We start from the raw sequence: 19,910 nt of genomic DNA, 5'->3' as shown, positions 1-19,910 counted from the left end.
GGACCACGTCCCTGTGACCTTGCAACCTGCCCCAAAAAGGGCAGAGGGCAGAGCTCAGGGTTGGCCATGTTTTCATTACAGGGTTGGTTGGAGGGGGAGGGAGAGCTTTTCTTTCTTGCTTTCTTTCTGTCTTTCTTTTCACAGACATGGCCCAGCTGGGACACTCCTGGCTGCCTGTCCCCTCCTCTACCTCATTTAATGACAGCAAGTGCCAGAACCACCAAAAAATCAGGAGAACTGATGAGATAAATTAGAAAAATCAGGAGCACATCTTGCTGTAAGAAAGGAATTGCCCCTGCCTGTGCCTTTCAGACAGCTGGTGTGTTTGGGGCTGTAAAGTCTCACTGCAATGGAAGGACCCATCAAAGGCCCCCGAAGAGCCCTGACAGGAGGGCTCAGGGCACCTGGTTTCTCTCCCCAAAGCTCAAGCCCTTGTGGGGCCAAGTTTTATTCCAAGGAAGGGGTCCCAGTGAGCTGCAGCCCTGTGCTGCCCCAGGTGATAGGGAATGGTGGGGATCCTTCAGCCCTGTGCTAGGGCTGTGTGAGCTGGGCTGTCTCCAGGCCCTTCCATTTGAAGGCCACTCTTTTTTTGGGCCCAGACCTTCCCCATGCCATTTATTTTCTCCTTTTCTCTGTTCAAAAGGTACAGCACCTGCTTTCTGTCCTGGCTGCTTTCATCTTCGGAACAAGGAGAACAGATGAAAAGGGAAAAGCAGGTGGTGTCTCCTTGGGACAGAAGGGCTTTGATGGGGCTGCTCCCAAAGGGAGATTTAACCCAGCTTCCCTTTGCCAGGGAGGAAAACCAGAGCAGTGAGGTTCAAGCCAAACCATTCCCCTGGGAATGGGCAGGGACCAGGTGTCTGCAGGATCTTCTCCATTTGCTGCTGTGGGCCCCATCCCCACGGTGCTGGCAGAGCAATGGCAGGGCCAAGCTGGTGGTGCCAATGCCTGCAAGTCACCAGGACACCCCTTCCCTTGGGGGGACACAGTTCCACTGGCACAGACCCTTCCCTCGGGAAGACGCCATTTCCTGTGGGCAGAGATCTTCCCTCGTGCCAATATCCATAGCCAGGATAAATCTGCTCCCCAGCACAAGCCCAGCCCTCCAGAGGGTGCAGGACACAGCGTGGCATTGCCACAGTCACCCCTCTGCTTGCCTGGGCCCCTGGGCCCTGGGCTCATCATTCCTGACTCAGGGAATGGTCCCAACCCCAAGGCTGCCAGAGCCCCGGGACAGTTTGGACAACGCTCCCAGGGATGGTGGGTGGGATTGTTGGGCTGTCTGTGCAGGGCCAGGAGTTCAATCAATGGTCTCCTTGTGGGTCCTTCCAGCTCGGGGTACCCTATGGTTCCATGGTTATGGGATGTCCCCTTGCCCAGGGCTGCAGGGGGAAGCTGTGACCCTGGCTCAGCAATGGAGAGGCCAGTGGGTGATCTGGGATTTGCTGCATTTTGGCTTCTGTTGATGGTTTGACCCCAGGGTTGTATTGGCAGGGCTGTGCACACCAGACCTCCCACAAGCTCCTTTCTCCTCACCTTTGCTTCCAGCTCTCCACAGGGTCAGGACTGCCCAGACCAGGCTCTGCAGGAGCTCAGTCCCATCAGGAACAAAAGCACTTTTGAACAACCCTTGCAGTTTGGGGTCAGTGGCTTCTGCAGGACCCTCTTAGAGGAATTTTGGGGCATTTTTGAGCATAGATGTTCTGATGACTCACCCCCAATCCTAATTACCCAAAACCTGTGGGGTGAGCAGCACACCCTGGCATGTCTGGGGCTGGAGAAGCAGGAAAACTCCTCTTGCACTGGTCTGTGCCCTGAGTGCTGCCCAAGGACAGGAGTGATGGGGCACCTCATCCTCAACATTCCTGGTGGTAGTGGCAAGGGCAGGCGATCCCCAGATGGAGGGCACTGCCATGCACCATCCAATTAACCCTTCTGGCAGCTTCCATTAAAAATAAAGGGGCCTCCAGATCCCTGCTGGAGTGGCCTATTTTACGTGAGCATCTCCTTGGTTTTGCCTCGGCAGACGGAGTTCGGGAGGCAGTTATTTCAGGAAAGGGACGCTATAGATAACTGATCTGCCAGCCAGGTGTCATGTTCCTTCATTTATTTTCAATTACTTTGTCTCTGGAGCTCCACTGAGAATTGCCTGGTGTCAATTCATTTGGTCACCTCCATGCCTGCCGTGCGTCTCCAGAGGCGCTCCCGGCGTGGTGTGATCCATCCCCAGGGGAGGCTGTTACAAAACAGCTCCTCTTCTCTTTCAGCTCCAGCTCAGCCTCCGGGCCACCCCCAGCTCTGTGCCCCTGCTCAGGGTCACCAGGGGCTCTGGGAGCAGTGGGGTGAGCAGGCAGAGAAGAGGGTGTTTGGGTGGAAGATTCCTTCTGCTCCTCAGGGTGCCATGATGGTGACAGTGCCCAGCCCCTCACCTGCAAAGGTCTCGTGCACAGCCCCTTCCCAAGTGCATCTGCCTGTCCTTACATGCAGGTGACAAGGACCTGAACCTCCTTGTCCCTTGGCTCCTTGCTCTGAAATCCATTTGGCCCCTCAGCTGCTGAAGGTTGGGCTGATCACAGAATCATGGAATGGGCTGGGTTGGAAGGGAGCTTGAGGATCATCTCATTCCACCCCTGCCATGGCCAGGGACACCTTCCACTGTCTCAGTTGCTCCAACCTGGAACATTTCCAGGGATCCAGGGGCAGCCACAGCTTCTCTGGGCACCCTGTGCCAGGGCCTGCCCACCCTCACAGGGAACAATTCCTAATTCCCAATATCCCATCCAACCCTGCCCTCTGGCAGCTTAAAGACATTCTCCTTGTCCTGTTGTTCCATGTCCTTGTAAAGAGTCAGTCCCTCTCTCCCCTCAGGGTTCACCACCTTTAAGGTGGACTGTCTTCATTTTTACTTTTTACCTGCCTGAGCTGCTCTCCAAGTGTGGTCTGAGCCATTCCTGGTGAGTCCCTGCTCCTGCTGGCACCACTGAGCTGGCAGAGCTGGTGACAGGGACTTGTTGTCAGCAGCAGGGCCAGCTCAGCGCTGACAGTGACAACAGCGGGGACCAAGAAGGGCATGATGTCATTTTCAGATCCGCTGGGAAGTTTTCAGCAGGCACGTCTGGAAAAAAACATCATTTCCCCGTGAAAAAAGGGCACATTTGCTCTGGTTTCAATGAGAAAGAAATAAATAGAAAGCCTGGGAGTGACTGTCCTTAATTGATTAGTCATTTCTGCAGATGATAATTGCACATCAAAAGACTGAGATCCTACTGTACCATGCAAATGTCCTCACAGAAAGCAGCAAGGCACAGAGGAAGTGGATACAGGAAATAAATCATTTAGAAGCTCTCCAGGAGGAATTTGAGTTCTACATCAGGAAAACAGTTTTGTTCTAGATGTGCCTTGAAGAAATATCCTGAACCTCAGGCACATCCTAGGAGCAGAACACAGAGAGGAAGGAGGCCAGGGAACACCCTGGTGAGGGGGTCTCCAGCCAGGGGAAAACATTCCCACTTCAGACACCAGTGGAGAGCTTTGCAATCTCTGCAGCTGCTGGCCCGGGGAGCCCAGGATGCCCCTCAGCCCTGTGGCCCCAAGCACTGGCGCTGCCAAGGCCAAGGTGATGTGGCCGGAGGAAGGAGCCTGCCAGTGACTGGGCTAAAGAGACAAGATGGACCTCCCATCCCTGCTGGGTGCTGGGCAGCGTCCCCAGCCGAGGACCCTTGGCCATTTTGTGCACAGCTGGTGCCTGCCAGGGCTGCCCAGGCTGGCCCGGCTGCCCCAGCCCTGCTGCGGCCCACGGGAGGATCCGCGCTCGCCCCACGGCCCCGTGAGCTGCCAGCCCTGCTGTCTGGCAGAGGAGGCTTGTGAGCATGACTCAGTCAGCCTCCAAAAGCAGCAGTGAAAAACAAGAATCTGCTGTGAGCTGCATCTTGATTTTTAAGCCAATCTCGTGATGTTTTGCGGGGCCGGAGTGTGGCTCTGTGATACCCAGGCAGTGCTGAAACCTGCAGGCATTTTGGATTTTTTGAGGATGCAAATTGTCCTTTTTGTACACACTGGGGTCCGGGAGACCTTCCTTCCTGCAGGAAGCAAATCGCCCACATCCCCAGGGCTGCAATCACAGCACAGGTCACCCTTCTGAGGGAGTCATTTCTTGTGGGAGATATTCCAAAGGCTCCTGGCTGCCCTCAGAGCTGCCCCCTGAACCTTGTGATGCCTCCAGAGATTCCTAAACCTCACTGAGCAGCTCTGAACAGTGGTGGGCCAACATAAGAATGGCCTCTTGTCTCAGCCCAGAGCAGTCTTGGCTTTGTGAGGCCAGAGGTGTGAGAGCATAGGTGCCCTCAGTCCTACCCAGAGCACAACCACGGTCAGGCAGGAAAGGGCTTCAGATGGTGGAGAAGCCATTGTGCAAATCCCTCCAGCCTGAACTCATGTCTCCTGGTCCCCTCAGCCGGGGGTGACAGCAGGGAATTGGGCTGGACCCTCTGTCCACTCCTCTGGGCTCTGCATACCCAGGTTCCTACAGGCATCACCTTCAGCACGAGTCAAAAGCCACCCGTGTTTAATTAATCCTCCGTCTCCTCATCAGCATCCCTGAGGAAGCAGCACTGAGGATGCCCGGGGAGGCTGAATTCCCTGCTGACCCAGGGCACATCCAGAGGCAGGCTCGGATCCGCTCCCCTCGGCTCTGCAGGCGGGGGGACGGCGGGAGGGAGCTCCTTCCCTCTTTGTAGTCAGCGCAGAGAAATCGGCACTTTCAGGGCATGAGTCATCTGACCTATTTAGCCATCTTAGGAAGAGATGAATGACTCCTTCTGAGGGCTCCTCTCTCTCTCTCCTGTCTAGACAGCCAAGCTCTGACTGCAAACACCTTCCCCAGCTCTCCTGAGCCCGCCAGGCACCTTCTCGGGCTGCGAGGGATGCTCCAGCAGGCACGGGGCTGGATCACACCTGGGCATCCTCAGGGGCATCTGAGCTTGGCCTGACTCTGCTTGCTCCGGGCAAGGGAAGATTTCAACACCAGGAAGGTGGGAATGCACTTTTGGAAAACATGGTCTGTATCTGAGAAGGGTTTCATGGAGCTGAGCTTGCTCAGGCTGTGCTGGTCCTGGGACAGGACAGAACAGGACATTTCAGCTCTGAACAACCCCTGCCAGCCAAGGACTGCTGGGGTTTTATTCCAGGCTAAACCCTCTGGGGGGCTTAGAGCCCCAGTCCACATGGGATAGGTGCCATGGGGTGTTCGAGCCTGGGGAGTCTTTCCTTGTTCTGGATGCAAAACAAAAAATGACTGTGTAGTTCAAAGAATCACCCTAATCTCAGGAAAAAAAAAAAAAAAGCAACAAAACAATTTTTGCAGTTTTTTTGTCATTCCTAGGACAATTGTGACTTCCTTCACACAGAAGAAAAATGTTCAAGTGAGCAGTTGACATCTGTTTCAGCTTACCATGGTCTGTAGGTCACTGTCTCACGCTGCTGCTCAGCTCCTGAGCCTTCCTCATGGGACCACAGGAGAGAGACCCAGAGATGCCAGGGGATTTGGTGGCATGAGGACAGGGAAGGCTTGGGAAGGTGGCACTACAGGCACCAATAGGGCTCTAACACAGTTAACAGAAAGCAGCACATCTGGGAATGAAAGTGCTTGGCTCTGTCCAAAGGAGAGGGACTTTGGCACTGAAAGGAGCCAATGGGTGACAAATGGCCCGGAGCCATCTTTTGTTTGAAAAGCAGGGGAAGAGTGAGTCACAGCAGGGATTGGACTCACATCTGTGCTCCAGAGCCCTCAGGCAGATCCTGGATGCTGGGGATGAGGCATTGGAACCGATTTTGGAAAGCAGGCTCCTATACCAGCAAAGCCACAGCCAGGGAGAAACAGGGAACCAGCCTGGGAAAAGGGTTTGTGGTGAGAGATGTGCAGAGTGTGTGGGTTTAATTCAGCACAGGGGTCAGGAAGGCTCTTCAGCACAAGTCTGGCCTAGGGACACCCTCCTAGGAAAGGAAGGATCTTGCGGAGAGGGGAAACAGCTTGAGCCCAAGCCAAGGGCTAGGCACTGAAGCCAACAAATGAAAGAGGAATAAGGGGGGTGCCACCTACCATGGGATTGATCAGCCACCAAATCTGTGTGCAAGGACCTCGGGCTCTGGAGGTGCTGGGAGAAAGCTCCACCAGCTGTGTGAGAGAAGAGCTCTCAGTGAGCAGAGAGCCCTCAGAACGAGGATGTCTGCACTCTGGATGGGCAGGGCTTTGGGATCCTCAGCTCTGGGATGTGCACAGAGAGCAGAGGCACCAGCCTGGCCCAGGAGCTGCTGGGCTGTGGCCCGAATTCCTCCTGGTTTGGGCTACACCCACCTCCAAGGTGCCTTCAGCAGCTGCTGGCGAAGGAGCCGGGTGGCAGCTGCAGCTCCTCCTGCAGAACACACCCATGGCCCTGTGGCATCACCCCCTCTCCTCTGGCACTGGGAGAGGCTTTGGAAGCACATTGGGATCTCTGTGGGGTGACTGAAAGCCCCCAGGCACCCAGGAATTCCTTACCTAAGTCTCCCCTTCTTTGCTCCTGCCCTCTGCTGCCTGAACCAGCCCTTCCTCAGGGATCTGGGGCAGCTGCAGCAGGGAAGCCCACGCTGTATTTTGGAGGTCTGAGCATCAGAAGACTCCCAGGGGCAACCTCACGAAGGCCAGGATAATCCCCCTAGTTCTCAGTCCCTGCCCAGCCATCCAGCACCCCAGGCAAAGCCTAAGCTGTGCCCCGGCCACCATGGAGACAAGAACAAGAGCACGTTCAAAATTAATATATATTTTTATTGAATAGTTGCTCTAAGTGGGCTTGTGAAGCCACCCATAGAATCACTTCTTTCACCTCAGCAGTGGTTCTGTAACAGTTATCAGCTTTGCAAGAGAAGAAAACCAAACAGAAGAGGGTGCAGTAAAATAAATAGGTTTTTTTTTCTTATCTTTAAAATAAACTTTTCAAATAAATACTTTGGTTTTTTAATTTTTTCCCCCTTAAAAGGTACAAGAGTATTGTCAAAAAAACCAGCCATCAGGTTATAAACATATATTATACCTTAAAGAAAGGAACTGGAATGGATAGAGCCGGGGAGGGATTTTACAGGCTGTACAGAAGGGCTTTGTACCCAGAAACTCGGGATGGGAGCCTTGGGATCCTGGGCCTGTCCTGGGAAGCTCAGGGGGATCTTCCAAGGGGAGCTTTGTGCTGAGGACACCAGGGGAGGAGGAGGATGAGGAGCTGCTGCCAGGAGAGCATCCCAATGGAAAGGGGGAAAGGGGCAAGGTGGGGACAGGTCAGGCTTGGGGCTTGAGGTGACCTTGGCACAGAGGTGGGACCTCCCTCCTCTCCCAAGCCCAGCTCTGGGGTGGGCTTGGTCCTGCTCGTGATAAAACCATTTGGGCACAGCAGGAGAGGGACCCAGAGCCTCCCTTGCACATTCCCGCTGCCCTGGAGGGCTGTGAGCCCTTCCCATCCATCCAAAACCCCTCCTGCCTGCAGTGCCCCTCACAGGAACCCCGGCATTGGGTCCTCAGGAGATATTTCTGCAACGCCACCCCAAGCAGGAGAACAGATCCCAGCTCCACTCCCAGTGTGACTCCAGGAGGGCTGGCAAGAGATTCTGGTGTGCATGGGGAAACACCCAAAGCCAGCTGAGCCCAGGAGGTCCCAGCTCAGGGTGGTTTGAGCCAACTGGATCAGGGAGCATCCCATGGGCTCCATGGGTTCCTCGGAGGAGCCAAGCCTGAACTGGATCCTGTTAAAGACCAAGAGTGAGCTTCAGGTTGGGGGTCAGCCCTTATCACATCCCTGTCACAAACATTTGTCCTCCCAGTGTCTGAGCACTCCCAGCTTTCTCCAGCCTCGGAACAGCCCAGAAAAGAGTGACAGCAGCAGTGCTGGGAACAGGAGTGTAGGGCACAGTGGGCTCCTTTCCTGCGCCAATCCCACAGCAGCTCCCCTCAAACCGGGCTCATCCCTCTCTACCACGCTTCAGAGCCGTTCCTAATCTCTGATCCCAGGCTTTGGCATCTTTTGGTCAATGGCATTTGTCCTCCCTCCATCAGGGTTCACCCCCGGGGATGGGCAGGAGTGAATTCAGTGGGATTTTATGGGAATCTCTGAGTCACAAAGAGCTTCCCCTGCTCTTTGAGGCACTGATGCTTCTCAAGGGTGAGTGGACAACAGCCCAAGGAGTGGTGGGGGTGGGATGGGAGGGACACTCCAGCCTGGTCCCCAAAACCCCTCCCCACCTTTGCTGAGACTGATTTGCCAGTGGGGAAAAAGGGGAGTGGGACCAAGGGAAGCCCTGGAGGAAGCAAAAAGCATCAGAGGTTCTTGCATGGATGGAGCTTTGGACTCCTGGGTGGGAAAAGGAGGCTCTGGATGGGGAGCAGAGCAGGGGGAGCTCAGGTCCTGCTCAGCAGCTCCTGCTTCCTGCTCCTTTGGCACCTGAATCTCTTTCCCTGCTCCTATCTGCCCCCAGCTCTGCAAAGGGGACAAATGTTCCCTGGCAAAAGGAAGAGAGCAGCCCGGGAACATTCCCTCGCAATGCGGATCCATCCTGTGGGAGAGCAGAGGGCTCCACATGTGACGCTCCCAAAAGAAAACCAAAAAAGACACGTCAGGACAGAGAGAAAGCCCAACTGCTGGGACAGGCAGCTGCAGACAAACACCCTGAGCAGATGGGATCTGACTCATGGAGGGTGGGGCAGGAAAGGGGCTCCCAACCCCAACCCCAACCAGGGGCCCTCTCTGTGGGCAAACCAAACAGCCTGGCAGCCAAGCTGGGGATGGAGCAGGATGGATCTGGTCAGAGGAGGCTGGGAAAAGCTCAGGGAAAGAATCTGAGGCTGCCCATAGCCTTTCCCACCACGGATGAGCTCGGTGAACAGGAGCTTTGGGTGCTTCTCCTTGGACAGATTTGGTGCTTCCCAACCTCACCTCCCTGCTGAGAGCAAGGAAGGGAAATGCACTGAGGACCCCCAGCTGGAGTGGGCAGCAGGAATTCCAGCAAAGCCATCTGCCCCCATGAGCAGGGCAGACACCAGCAAGCTGAACTGCTCCAGCCCCTGCAGGTCCCGGACGTGGCTTTCGTGTCTGCCCTTGGTGAAAACAAAGCCCTGCTCTGGTCCCACAGCCCTCAGTGCCAGCTGGGGCTCTCGTCCTCTCCATTTCCTAGAACCATGGAATCATTCCTGGGGAAAAGCCCTCGAAGACCACTGAGTCCAAACATTAACCCAGCATTGTGAACCATCACTAAACCATGTCCACAGCTTTTAAATCCCTCCCCTTCTACATGTCCAGTATTTCATTAAATGTCTCCCCCAGATTTGTCATTTCATGGAGAGGAGCCCTGGCCGTGCTCCTCAGCTCTCTCCAGGCTGTGGCACCATTCCCTGGTAGGAAGGGAGCCTCTGCACTGACCCAGAAAAAGCCCATTAGGTGGAGGCTCCTGGCAGTCCTGGCCTCCCCCCAGTTCCTGAAGGTAACTGTGCTGCTGCTCTGTGCCAAGCAGAGCTCTGGGGAGCTGATCCATGGGCAGCCTCTCCTCATCCCCCTGCTCCAGCACCTGGGGGAGGTCACCCCGCGCTCGCATGACTTGGGAGGCCGTGAAAATGATGAAGCTTCACATGTTGAGTCATTCCACCATCAGGAGAGGAAGCAATGAATTGCAAAGATACAGAGGTGGTAACTAAATTTACAAGTGGGATCCGTTTAAAAAGGAGGAGGAAAAAAAATCAAAGTAGAGCAAGTTGGAAAATTCTGTTCATTAGTTTTCTTTAAAAAGTTTCAATGAACTGTTTCTCATTCTCATTCAAGGGAGACAGTTCCTCCAACCCACAAGGAAAAAGGGACCTTTTCTCCCTAAAAATGCTCTCTGGTTTTTATGAAGCAGGAGTTTAATCAGCACCAATAGAAGAGTGAACTGAACCTTCCAAAGGAAGGAGACTCTGGGAGGAAGTGTCTCCCCACAACATCACTTGGAAGTAGGGAGCCAAGCAATTATTGGCATAAGGATAAATGTATTAGCAATGCATTCTGTATTTGCTGCCACAGGAATGATCTTAGAGGGGTTCACACACCTACAGGGCATCCTCTGAGAAGGACATGGCTTTAAAATCCAAATGATTCCAGAGTCCAGGCTGGCCTCAGGGATGGACCATGCCCAGATGGGGCTCTGTCTTTTCCTAATGCCAGGAGATCCCTCTGCATGCCAGAGCATCGTCCTGAGACACTCACAGATCCTTCCACATCCCCCCTTGGGCTCTGGGTGAAATCAGAGAGAGGATTTCACTCACGTCCATAACATTCTCCAGCACAAACCTCCCACCAGGCATGGAATTCATCCCCCCTTCCCCATGGAGCCTGGAGTTCAATGTTTGGGTGCCATTTGAGTCAGGGGAGCCGGGCACAGCCAGCACAGGATTTGATGAATAATGCTTCCAAGCGGGATGAATCACTCCCTGGAACCACTTTTCCCTGCAACAGAGGGAGCTTGGATCCATGGTGATTTTTAGAAAGTGAATGGATGGAAAGAGGAGTCCCACAATGAGATTCCACTTCTGCCTCCCCTCTCTGCCAGCACTGAATCCCACCATCCCTGCAGAGCAGACCCCCAGACAATCTGTACACCTCCATTTCCCCCACTCCCGACAACCTGGGAACCAAGGGTCTGGGATTAGCAATAAACTGACTGGGAAATCATCTTTTCCAGCCTGTGCAAGTGCACCAGGAAGCCAAACCTTGTACCTGGCACCGTTCACAGCAGTATCATGAATATTATTAGCAATAGACCTACCCATCCTAACGTTATATTTATATCTACAAAAATAGATCCACAGAACTCTACGGAAGGAGGCGGCTGGGAGGAGGCGGCGGACGGGCCCTGGGAGCTGGGGCTTGGAGAAGCCAAGGGATGTGTTGCATATATTCCTCCAGGAGCACCATTCCCTCCTCTCGTGCTCACACACCTGGGAAGGGGGACAGGCAGGCAGAGCCGAGCTCCAGGACGCCCTCCTGGCTCCAAACTCCCCCAGTTGATGCCAGCAGGGTCACAACCAGGAGCTGGCACTACACAGACATGGGGCTGAGCCCAGGACCACCTGGAGTCCCCCAGCCACAGCAACCAGTGGGGGTAATCATCATCCCAGCAGGAAACACGGAGCCCTGACCTGGATTGCAGCGTCCTCTGCTCTGCAGATGGCCCCAGGGCTGGCTCCAGGGCTGGCCCCAAGGCTGGCTCCAGCCCCATTCCCAGCTGTCAGTGAGTGGCAGAACCCCCTCAGTGAGGTGAGGACTCAAAGGAAACTTAGCAGGGAGGGAAGGTTAGGGTCCCCAGCTTTGACACCCCCTCCTGCTCTCCATGTCCTCCAGACCAAGGCAAGGTGACAGAAGCCCTTCTGGGGAGTCCCTGGAGTGGTGGCTGCTCACAGTTGGCTTTGCTGTAGTTTTTTAAAGTGAATTCAGTGCTGGTGGAAGGTACCAGATCGGGGTTCGAGCGTGGAGCTGGTGCCTGTAGCATCTGCTGGGTCGTGGGATGGAGCCAGGCGGCAGCTCCCACCTCAGGCAGCCCTCCAAGGCCTGGAGAAATGAATGGCAATTTCCAAGCAGCTCCTTGTTCTCAGACAAATCCCAGAGGGGACCTTTCCCTTGCTGCAGTCGGGCAGGAGAGAGTGGGCTGGGCTGCCTCCGATAGCTCCTTCCCCTGCCAGAAGGTTTCTAAAGCTTCCCACACCTTCTCTTCCTCTTTGAGATAGAAAAACACGGTGCCACCTCATTTTGGAGCGAGCTCGCTTCTCCCAGTGGCTTCCAAGCCTGGAGGGAAGCCACTGCCACTGGTGAGACCCCTTGGCACCCCAGCCCCTCGGGGAAAGGGACCTGTGGCCACCTGAGGGACGAAAGGCCACCCACAGAAAGTGCAGGAGAGGGAGAAAGAGTGGGAAAGGGGTCTGGCTCCCAAGGGACTCTGGCACAGGGACGCACTGACCTGTCTCCTCCCCCACGGATAAGGACCACACTGTGGGGCAGCTCCTAAAACTATGGAGAGCAGAGCCCTGTGAGAGGCCTCAGGTACCCTTGCCATGGGGGCAGAGCCCAAGGACCCTCTGGGTCACCTTTCCCTGTGGGACACAGCCAGGGAGGGCACCCTCAGCTTGCTCTGCCTCTCCTGTCCCTCTCCTGTATGTGCAAAACCACTGGTACCCCCCAGCTCAGTGCCAGCTCCCCTGGCCACCCAGCCAGGGCGTCCCAAAGCCTGGGGATACCCAGGTCACCCGTCTCAATCCTGGAAGGTGATGGTGGGGAGTGGGGGGGGCACCGCAGAGCAGAGGGAGCCGAGGGAGGAGGGGGATGGAGGAGAGAAGAGGAGGAGGGGGAGGAAGAGGAGCAAAGCCCGCTTCTCCTCCTCGGGAGGGTCATACCGGCTTGTCCAGCGTTTTGGGGAAGGGCGTGCCGCTGGCCGAGGAGATCTTTCTGCAGACCGTGTTGGTGTGGCTCTGGCAGCGGCAGCCGGGGCGTTTCAGGCCGTCATAACCCCGCTGGCAAAGTTTGAGGCACCCCAGGGTGGGAAAGTAGCAGCAGAGGCAGGGCAAGAGAAGGGACAGGACGCTCATGGCAGCCCAGCGGGCGCAGCAGGAGCCCGGCCCGCAGGAGCAGGGGTCGTCGGCGCAGGTGTCCTCGTCGTCGGTGGAGCAGTGGTAGAAGAGCCCCTTGACGCAGCAGAGGCAGGTCCCGTAGTCGAGGAGGCTCTCGGCGGAGCAGAGGCAGCGCTGGTTGCAGAGCCAGCAGGAGGGCAGGCTGCGGGCGGCCGTGCAGCGCGGGCAGCGGCAGCGCCCGCACGCCTCGCACAGCACCAGGTGCCCGTGCGCCGCCGGCGGCTCCGCGCCCTTCCGCGGGGACTCCTCCGCCTTCAGCTCAGCCCCGCGGGGCTGCGTCCGCACCAGCGAGTGCCCGGAGTGCGACGGCGTCAGGCTGCTCAGCAGGCGCTGCTCGGAGGCCGTGGTGCTCTGCGACACCGAGCTGGCCGTGCTCGAGTGGCTCAGGTGCGGCTGCAGGGGCGGCATCTGGTGCTGCTGGCTGTGGCTGCGGTGCAGGTCCTGGAAGGTGGAAGACGCCAGGCGGTCCTGGGACCACTCCTGCTTGTGCGGGGGCTGCGACAGAGAGGGGTTGGAGCGGGCTTGCTGGAAGCACGCCGCCGGTCTCTCCACGTAGTTGTTGCTGGCACGGATGGAGCGGATTTGGTCGATGGACAGGACCTGCTGGAAGTCCTCGGCGGGTGGGTCCATGGTCTCGTCACAGCTGAGTTCAGCCACACTGGAAGAGAGCTGCATTTCCAGGAGCCAGGAGACCCTGCGGCATCAGGGCACATCTAAAGATCCTAAAGGATGGGGCAGGAAGAGAGAAAATATCCCTGTTACGTCTATCCAAATGATTGAATCACAGACTGCTTTGGGACGGAAGGGACCTCAAAGCCCGTCTCATTGCAGCCCCTCGCCATGGGCAGGGACACCTTCCACTAGAGCAAAGCAGGACACAAAGGCTGGCTGGAGAACTCCAAATGAAAGGATTTCCAGCAATCAGACCCAGAGTAGTTTTGTGCCTGGGAACATTTAGGCTGGACACATCCCAAAGGAAGGGCTGTCGGATCTGCCCCTCGACCCTGGCGGGCACAGCCTCTCTCCATGCTTTTGAGCCTCTTGTGTCCTTCCAGAGGATTTCCCACCCCTCACTAGCACCTCCTTCTCCTTCCCCAGGGACCTGTGCTGGCCCTCTCTGGAGGAGGGGAAATGGGAAGCAGTGGCTGATCCAGAGGCATGACAGAGCTGGGAACGGTGGATCCCTCAGAGCAGGGGCTCTCTCTGCTTTGGAGGTTCCCAGCACACCCTGAGCAGCCTCCTGCTCCCATTTCCTGCACACACTGGGGGCACTGGGATGGGGAATCTGAACACAGATTCTCTAACTCTGAGGCAGCAGCAGTGACAAATTAGAATCACTGAATCAGTGAAGTTGGAAAAGCCCTCTAAGATCAGCAACTCCAACCATCAACCCAGCACCACCACCACCACCACCATGTTCACCACTGAACCATGTTCTCAAGACCAAATCCACACTTTTCTTAACACTTCCAGGGATGAAATTGAGCCCTATGTTTGGCCAAGGACAGGACTATCCCACAGACTCCAAGTCCTGGTGGACTGCAGCATCCCACTACCCCATCCCCAGCCCAGGAGCTAATTTGCCCCCATCAGGAGCATAGGGAAGGGCAGGTTTCCCTTCAAACCTGGCACAGACACAAGGGAAGGCAGCCTTGGCACAGGCAAGCCCTGTGGTGCCCCTCACACCACCCTGCTGTGCCCTTTGCTGTTGTTTTCAGGACGTGGCCCTTCCCGGGTGGCAGTGCTGGCAGCAGAACCTGCCGTGCCCAGGAACAGCAGCACTGTTCTGCTGAGGGCCGTGGGACGGGGCAGGGAGGGCTCCATGTGCCACCACTCCCCTTCCTGGCAAGCTTGACCCCATGGCAGCAGCTCCATCTCCAAACCTTCATCTGCCAGACCTCGCCAGAGAAACCCCTCGGTGGGGCTGGGAGAGGAGAGAGGAGGGAGCAGCGGGCACGGGAGCCACGGGACAGCTCCCGGCCCCGAGAGGGAGGGAGGCAGACACAAAGCTCCCTCTCCGGCCACCCGCACACGGAGCTGCCGGGACTGCCCAGAGGACGGACGGACATCACTCACTGCATGCCAGAGCCCACCACGTCCAGCCCAGATCTCCCCGTGGGATCTCCCCGTGCTGCCCGTGCACAGCCGGCTTCCCCGGACAGAGGGGACAGGTCACAGAGTGATCCCCCCGTGCCGCGGACATTGCCGGGCCCGCAGGAAGCCGCCGCTCAGGAGGGAGCTCCTTCGGCAGAACGGGGCAGCCGCCGCTTTCAAGTAGGTGAAGGGGCCACAGGTAGAATCTGCTCATGCAGCAGAGAGAGGCAGAGGGAAGATTGATTTTCATTAGCTAGGCTGACCTTGAGGAGCAGGGAAAAGCAAAGGCAACTTACTTTGACTGTTCAAGCAAGATCTCGTCTCTCCCATCCCCCTCTCTGGAAAGAAAAGGAAACTGATCTGCTCAGATTTGGGGGTTTCCCTCCTCCATGCAATTCCCGTGTGGGAAAATGCAGACAGTGAGGAGTCGCTCACCCAGGACACCCACGGGTGATTTGAGTACCCTTTTCTTTCACAGCAGTACCAAGGGGAATTAGGAGGGCATGGCTGACTCGGGGAAGGTTTGTGAGATGGGAAGAGGCCAGAGGCAAAGCTCTTGTGGCTGTCACCTGCTGTCACCGAGCTCCTCACCTGGGAGGGTCTTACTAAAGCACAGGCTGGGGATGTGAAGCCCCAGCAGGCCCCTGAAGAGGGAGGGCCCATCTCAGCCTGCAGCTGGGACTGTGCAGAGGGGAGCAGGGAGCAGCCTCAGAGCATTCCCACACCCCTCATGACCCAGATCCTGTCGGGACGGGATCATTCAGAGAACGATGCTGATTCCACCTGGGAGCAGCTGCTCACACCAAGTGTCCATCCCCACTCACCCGGGCTCAGTACTTGGCCATTCAGACTTGGCCACTGAGATGGCCAAGTGAGGGTCCTGGGGCATGGGGAGCACCAAAGGGAGAGACCCCACAGAGGGTCCTGCAGCCACAGAGCCAATGGGACTGCTGGCCCAACACAGGCAGCCCAAATCCTCTGAGCACCTGGAGCTCAAGAGGCGTGAGGAGACCCCTGAGCCAGGCTGGGGCGGGAGGGACAACGTGAGGAGGACCCAATCTCAGGGGACACAGCCAGAGAGGAGCTGACCATCGGCCATGCCGGACACTCCAGATCTGAGGGCAGGGCTCAGACACAGCATCTTGAAAAAGATAGATCTTGGGAGCCCCCCCAAGACTGGACCAGGGCCCAAATGCCCCCAAAACTGTGATTGCAAGGTGCAGGGATCAGACAAGGACCTAGGCTCACTGACTGGGGGGATGTAAACATCCCTGTGGGAACGAAGGGGAGCTGAAGAGAACATCTGTGGGTCCTGCAGAGGGACTGAATGACTGGAGCTGGGACCCCGCTTCTTCCTTCTCCCCCACCCCGGAATAGCCCAGTGCCCCCCACTCCCTCCCAGCCCTCCCTGCTCCAGCCTGATTCCAGGGCTGCAATCAGTCCATATCCCAGCCCCACTGAGCCGAGCAACCCCGGAGCTCTGCTGCACCCCTCCCTGCCTACCTGCCTGCCTGGGGGACCTGGGGCAGCGTCCCCCATCCTCCTCCTCCTCCTCCTCCTCACACCCTGCCTGCCAGGCAGGCATGCCAGCCCCGGAAACCGGGCCAGCTTTATGGCCACCACCAGCCTCAAACATATAAAGTTCGTGTGATAATGGGCCAGAGGAAGGATCGTAAAAGCAAATGATTTACAGGCTGGAGGTGGCTGCGAGCCGGGGGCAAGCGGCTCAGGGCGCCAGGTGGGAGAGAAGGGACCCCCTCGCCCTGTCTGGGTGCTGCGGGGTGGAGCGGGGTGCTGGGGGGAGGCTGAGCCCCCGGTCCCGCTCAGCGCGCAGCCCACGCGGGGCTCGCACCCGGCGCGGTCCCGCAGCCCCTCCACGCACACGCAGCCCCCGTGTGCCGGGACTCCCGGGCACCGCCGCGCCCGCTGCCCGCTCGTGTGCAGGACAACTCTCAGGACGGCCCACGCGTGACTCGGACCCACGGGCGGCCCCAGCCCCACCGCGCGCACCCCACGCGTGTGCAGGACCCCAACACCCACCCGCACTGAACCGCAGCTCCTTCGCACAGCCCGTGCGCATCCAGGGACCCGCGTCCCTTCAGGAGCGGCTCACGAGTGCCCAGGAGCCCTCCCGCTCGGCCCACGCGTGTCCCCCCGCCGCGCTCCGCCGCCGCCCCGCAGCCCACGCGTGTCCGCGCCGGGCGGACTCACCCCGCAGCCGCCGCCGGTCCATCGGCCCGCGGAGCCCGAGCGCGGCGGGGGCAGCCCCGGGGCGGGAGCGGGGCAGCCCCGGCCCCGCAGCCGAGCCCCGCGCCGCGGGCAGCGGGAGCGGCGGGGGGGCCCCGCGCTCGGTGGGAACGGGAGGCTGGGCGGAGGGAGGAGGAGGAGGAGGGATGGAGGGAGGAGGGAGGGACCTGGCGCTGCCCGGGAGCATCGCGCTCCCCCTCGCTCTGCGCTGCCTTCCCGGAGCTCTTAACGCTTTACCCAAGTGGCGTCATCCCTCTGAAATGGACTCGGCCCATTAGCGGCTCCGCAGAGCCCCGCAGCGTTCCCCAGGCGCCGCTGCCGCCCAGCCCCGCCGCGGGATGCTCAGCCGCTCTTTAAACGTTTCCGTCTGCCCCGGGCTCAGTGTCCCTCCCTGCGCCCCCCCGGGATGGCCCTGCCGCACCCCGGGCCGGTGTTCCCCCTGCGCACACCGGGACAGTCCCCCCTGGGGACACAGCAGCGTCGCGGCTGGGTCGGGGACAGTGTGACACCGTGGGCAGGTCCTGTCGGGCTGGGCCCCAAGGGGGCCAGCAGCGCCTCAGGATCCATCACCTTGGGTTTGATCCATAAATCGCCGTGAAACGGGCTCAGTCACCTCACAGAACCATGGAAAAGGTGGGAAAAGACCTCTAAGGTCATGGAGTCCAACCTTCTCCCAGCTCACCTCTTCCCAGGAGGCCCCCGGGACAGCCCAGGTGCCATTCAGCTTCAACACTTCCCGAAAGTCCAAAGCCACCCCTGAATGAGCCCCTGCAGAGACACACTCGATAGAGAGGCTGGGAAGCAGCTTTTCCATCCTGAGACCCGTAGAACCAGCCCACACACATCCCACTCTCCCAGAAACGAAAAGCTTGAACTCAAGGTCCAAGCAGGACCTGGACCTTCCATTCCAGAGGTTTTCCCAAGTCACTGCATGCTTTTCCCAAGTCCCTTGCTTTCCTGCTTTCGTGCCTGTGGCTCAGGAGCCCCAGGGGTCCTTGTGACACCCCTCACCCCCATTTATAGTAAAGTAGACCTGGCTTGACAGTCCCAAAGACACAAGGCCACCCTGATGACACTGGACATCACCTGTGGACCCCAGCAGAGCCCCCACCCTCCCTCCATTCCCCTCGACACTTCCAGGGTAGTCTCCCATTCTTTCTGGGAGTGCTCACCAGATGAGCAAAGCGACAGCCCCGGCTCGGGGAGGGCTCAGAATCTGTCTCAGACATGTGAAGAAGAAACCACCAAGCCCCCCAGACAGGTGCCCAGCAGCACAGGACCCCCTCAGGGTGGACAGGTCCCCGGGCTGGATGGCAAACACAGGGTCTGAGCGTGTGAGAGCAGGATGGGGACAGAGGGGAAGAGAAGGACCTGGAATAAGAGTGATAAATCCAGCTCTGCTGCTTGAGTCATTAACAGATGAGGACAAACTGGGATGATCCCAGAGACCTCAGGGGCTCCCTCCCAGCTGATGCCAGCAGAAGCACTGGAATCCCCCCAGCTGGGGCCAGTGACTCCATTCTCCCCCATAGTGCCCAGCTGAGCCTTTGCAGTCTCGTTTTTCGGTATTTCTAGGCTGAGGGTTTCTCCATCTCCATGGGATCCCACCAGGGACATTCCTCCAGGAGTTTCTCCAAGAAGAACGAGTCCCTGACAGCATCCCTCAGCCTCGGCTCCAGCTCAGAGCCTTCAGGCTGAATCCCTCTGCACTCCCACCGGCCCCTCCTCTTCTCCCCATCGCTCTCAGTTCCGTCGTTAAAGGCACAGAAAGGATCCGAGGTGCCCAATTCCCAGCCAACTGGCTGAGAGCACCTGACTCCCGGGAGCACGTGTGATGCCCTCCCTTTCTCCCAGCCCGAATCTCTCACTCCCACCTTGAGGTGCCGGTGATTCAGGCTTTCCTCGCTGGCTCACAGCATCCCAGCGCAGCCCGCGTCGTGCTCAGCCGGCGCCGCTTTATTCCTCACTCGCTGCCGAGGGAGGGCCAAACAGGCATGAATGCAGAGCTCCCGGGAGGAGTGGGAGGGTGGGAAGCACAGGGAGAATAGCAGCCTCCCGGTGAGTTATTGACCACAGCACCGCTGGAGAGGAGGGCTGGGAACCCGAGTGCACTTGCAAAGCAGGAAAGTTTAGAGCCTCCCCCAAAGGAAGGACCTGGGATGGAGCCCGCCCTCCTTAGGAGAGGTTTTGGCTGTTGGGAGACAGATGTGGTTCTTCCTGATGAGCCATGGAGAAGAAGGTGTGAGACTGCTGCAGGTTTCTGGCCACCTCTCCCCGTGTGGGGGGTGTGGGAGCAGGGACTGAGCCCCCTTCCCACAGCCCCCACTGTGCCCCACTCCCCACCCCAGCTCCTCAGTTCACCTCTGGCATTGGTCCCACTCCTCATCCCAGTGGAAATCCACCACCTTGAACACCACTGGGGTCCTGCACATAAGGATGGGGAGAAGCAGCTCCTGTGTGTCCCATTTCTGTTTGAGGCTCTCAGTGCATGTCCTGAGTGCTGGGGAGAGCACCAAGACGATCAAGGTGGACATCCCTGGGTTCCCAGCTCCAGCTGAGCCTGCTGGGAACAACAGGGCCCCAGCTCCTGTTGCAGACCCCTGCATTTGGAGAACCCCCATCCCCACCAATCCTCACAGATCATAAGCAATTTCTCCCTGCTTTGATCTTCCCATTCCCCCTACACATCCCAAACACCCCCAAAACCATGGGGAGTTACTCACTTTCATTTCCCTTCCCAAAAATTGTTTCTCTACATCCACACCTTGGTCACAAATCCCAAAGAGCTCAGTCTGAAGGTTGGAGAGCTTAGTTGGGATTTTAAAACGATCAAGAGAGCTCAGCACCATTTTCCACACAGATTTTCCAGCTCCAGGCCTGGCTGTGCCCACAGTCAGACAAT

At 57.8% G+C, this 19,910-nt stretch overlaps 1 protein-coding gene across 1 annotated transcript; it reads right to left on the bottom strand.

Annotated features, from left to right (window-relative positions):
• Nucleotides 1–6,781: 6,781 nt before the first annotated feature.
• Nucleotides 6,782–17,050, bottom strand: SPRY3 (sprouty RTK signaling antagonist 3). The gene is made up of 2 exons (XM_066559647.1): nt 16,973–17,050; nt 6,782–13,389 (listed from the first exon to the last, which is right to left on the bottom strand). The coding sequence occupies exon 2, from the start codon at nt 13,340–13,342 to the stop codon at nt 12,428–12,430; it is 915 nt and encodes a 304-aa protein (XP_066415744.1). The 5' UTR covers nt 13,343–13,389; nt 16,973–17,050; the 3' UTR covers nt 6,782–12,427.
• Nucleotides 17,051–19,910: the final 2,860 nt, after the last annotated feature.

Source organism: Molothrus aeneus, chromosome 14 (assembly GCF_037042795.1).
Source record: "Molothrus aeneus isolate 106 chromosome 14, BPBGC_Maene_1.0, whole genome shotgun sequence".
Lineage (NCBI taxonomy): Eukaryota > Metazoa > Chordata > Aves > Passeriformes > Icteridae > Molothrus > Molothrus aeneus.
Note: the sequence above shows the minus strand (reverse complement) of the source record. Positions and strands in the feature narration are given on the sequence as shown.

Excerpts from the sequence above, each read along its gene's own strand:
- SPRY3 (XM_066559647.1), bottom strand. The coding sequence starts at position 13,342 with ATGCAGCTCTCTTCCAGTGTGGCTGAACTCAGCTGTGACGAGACCATG.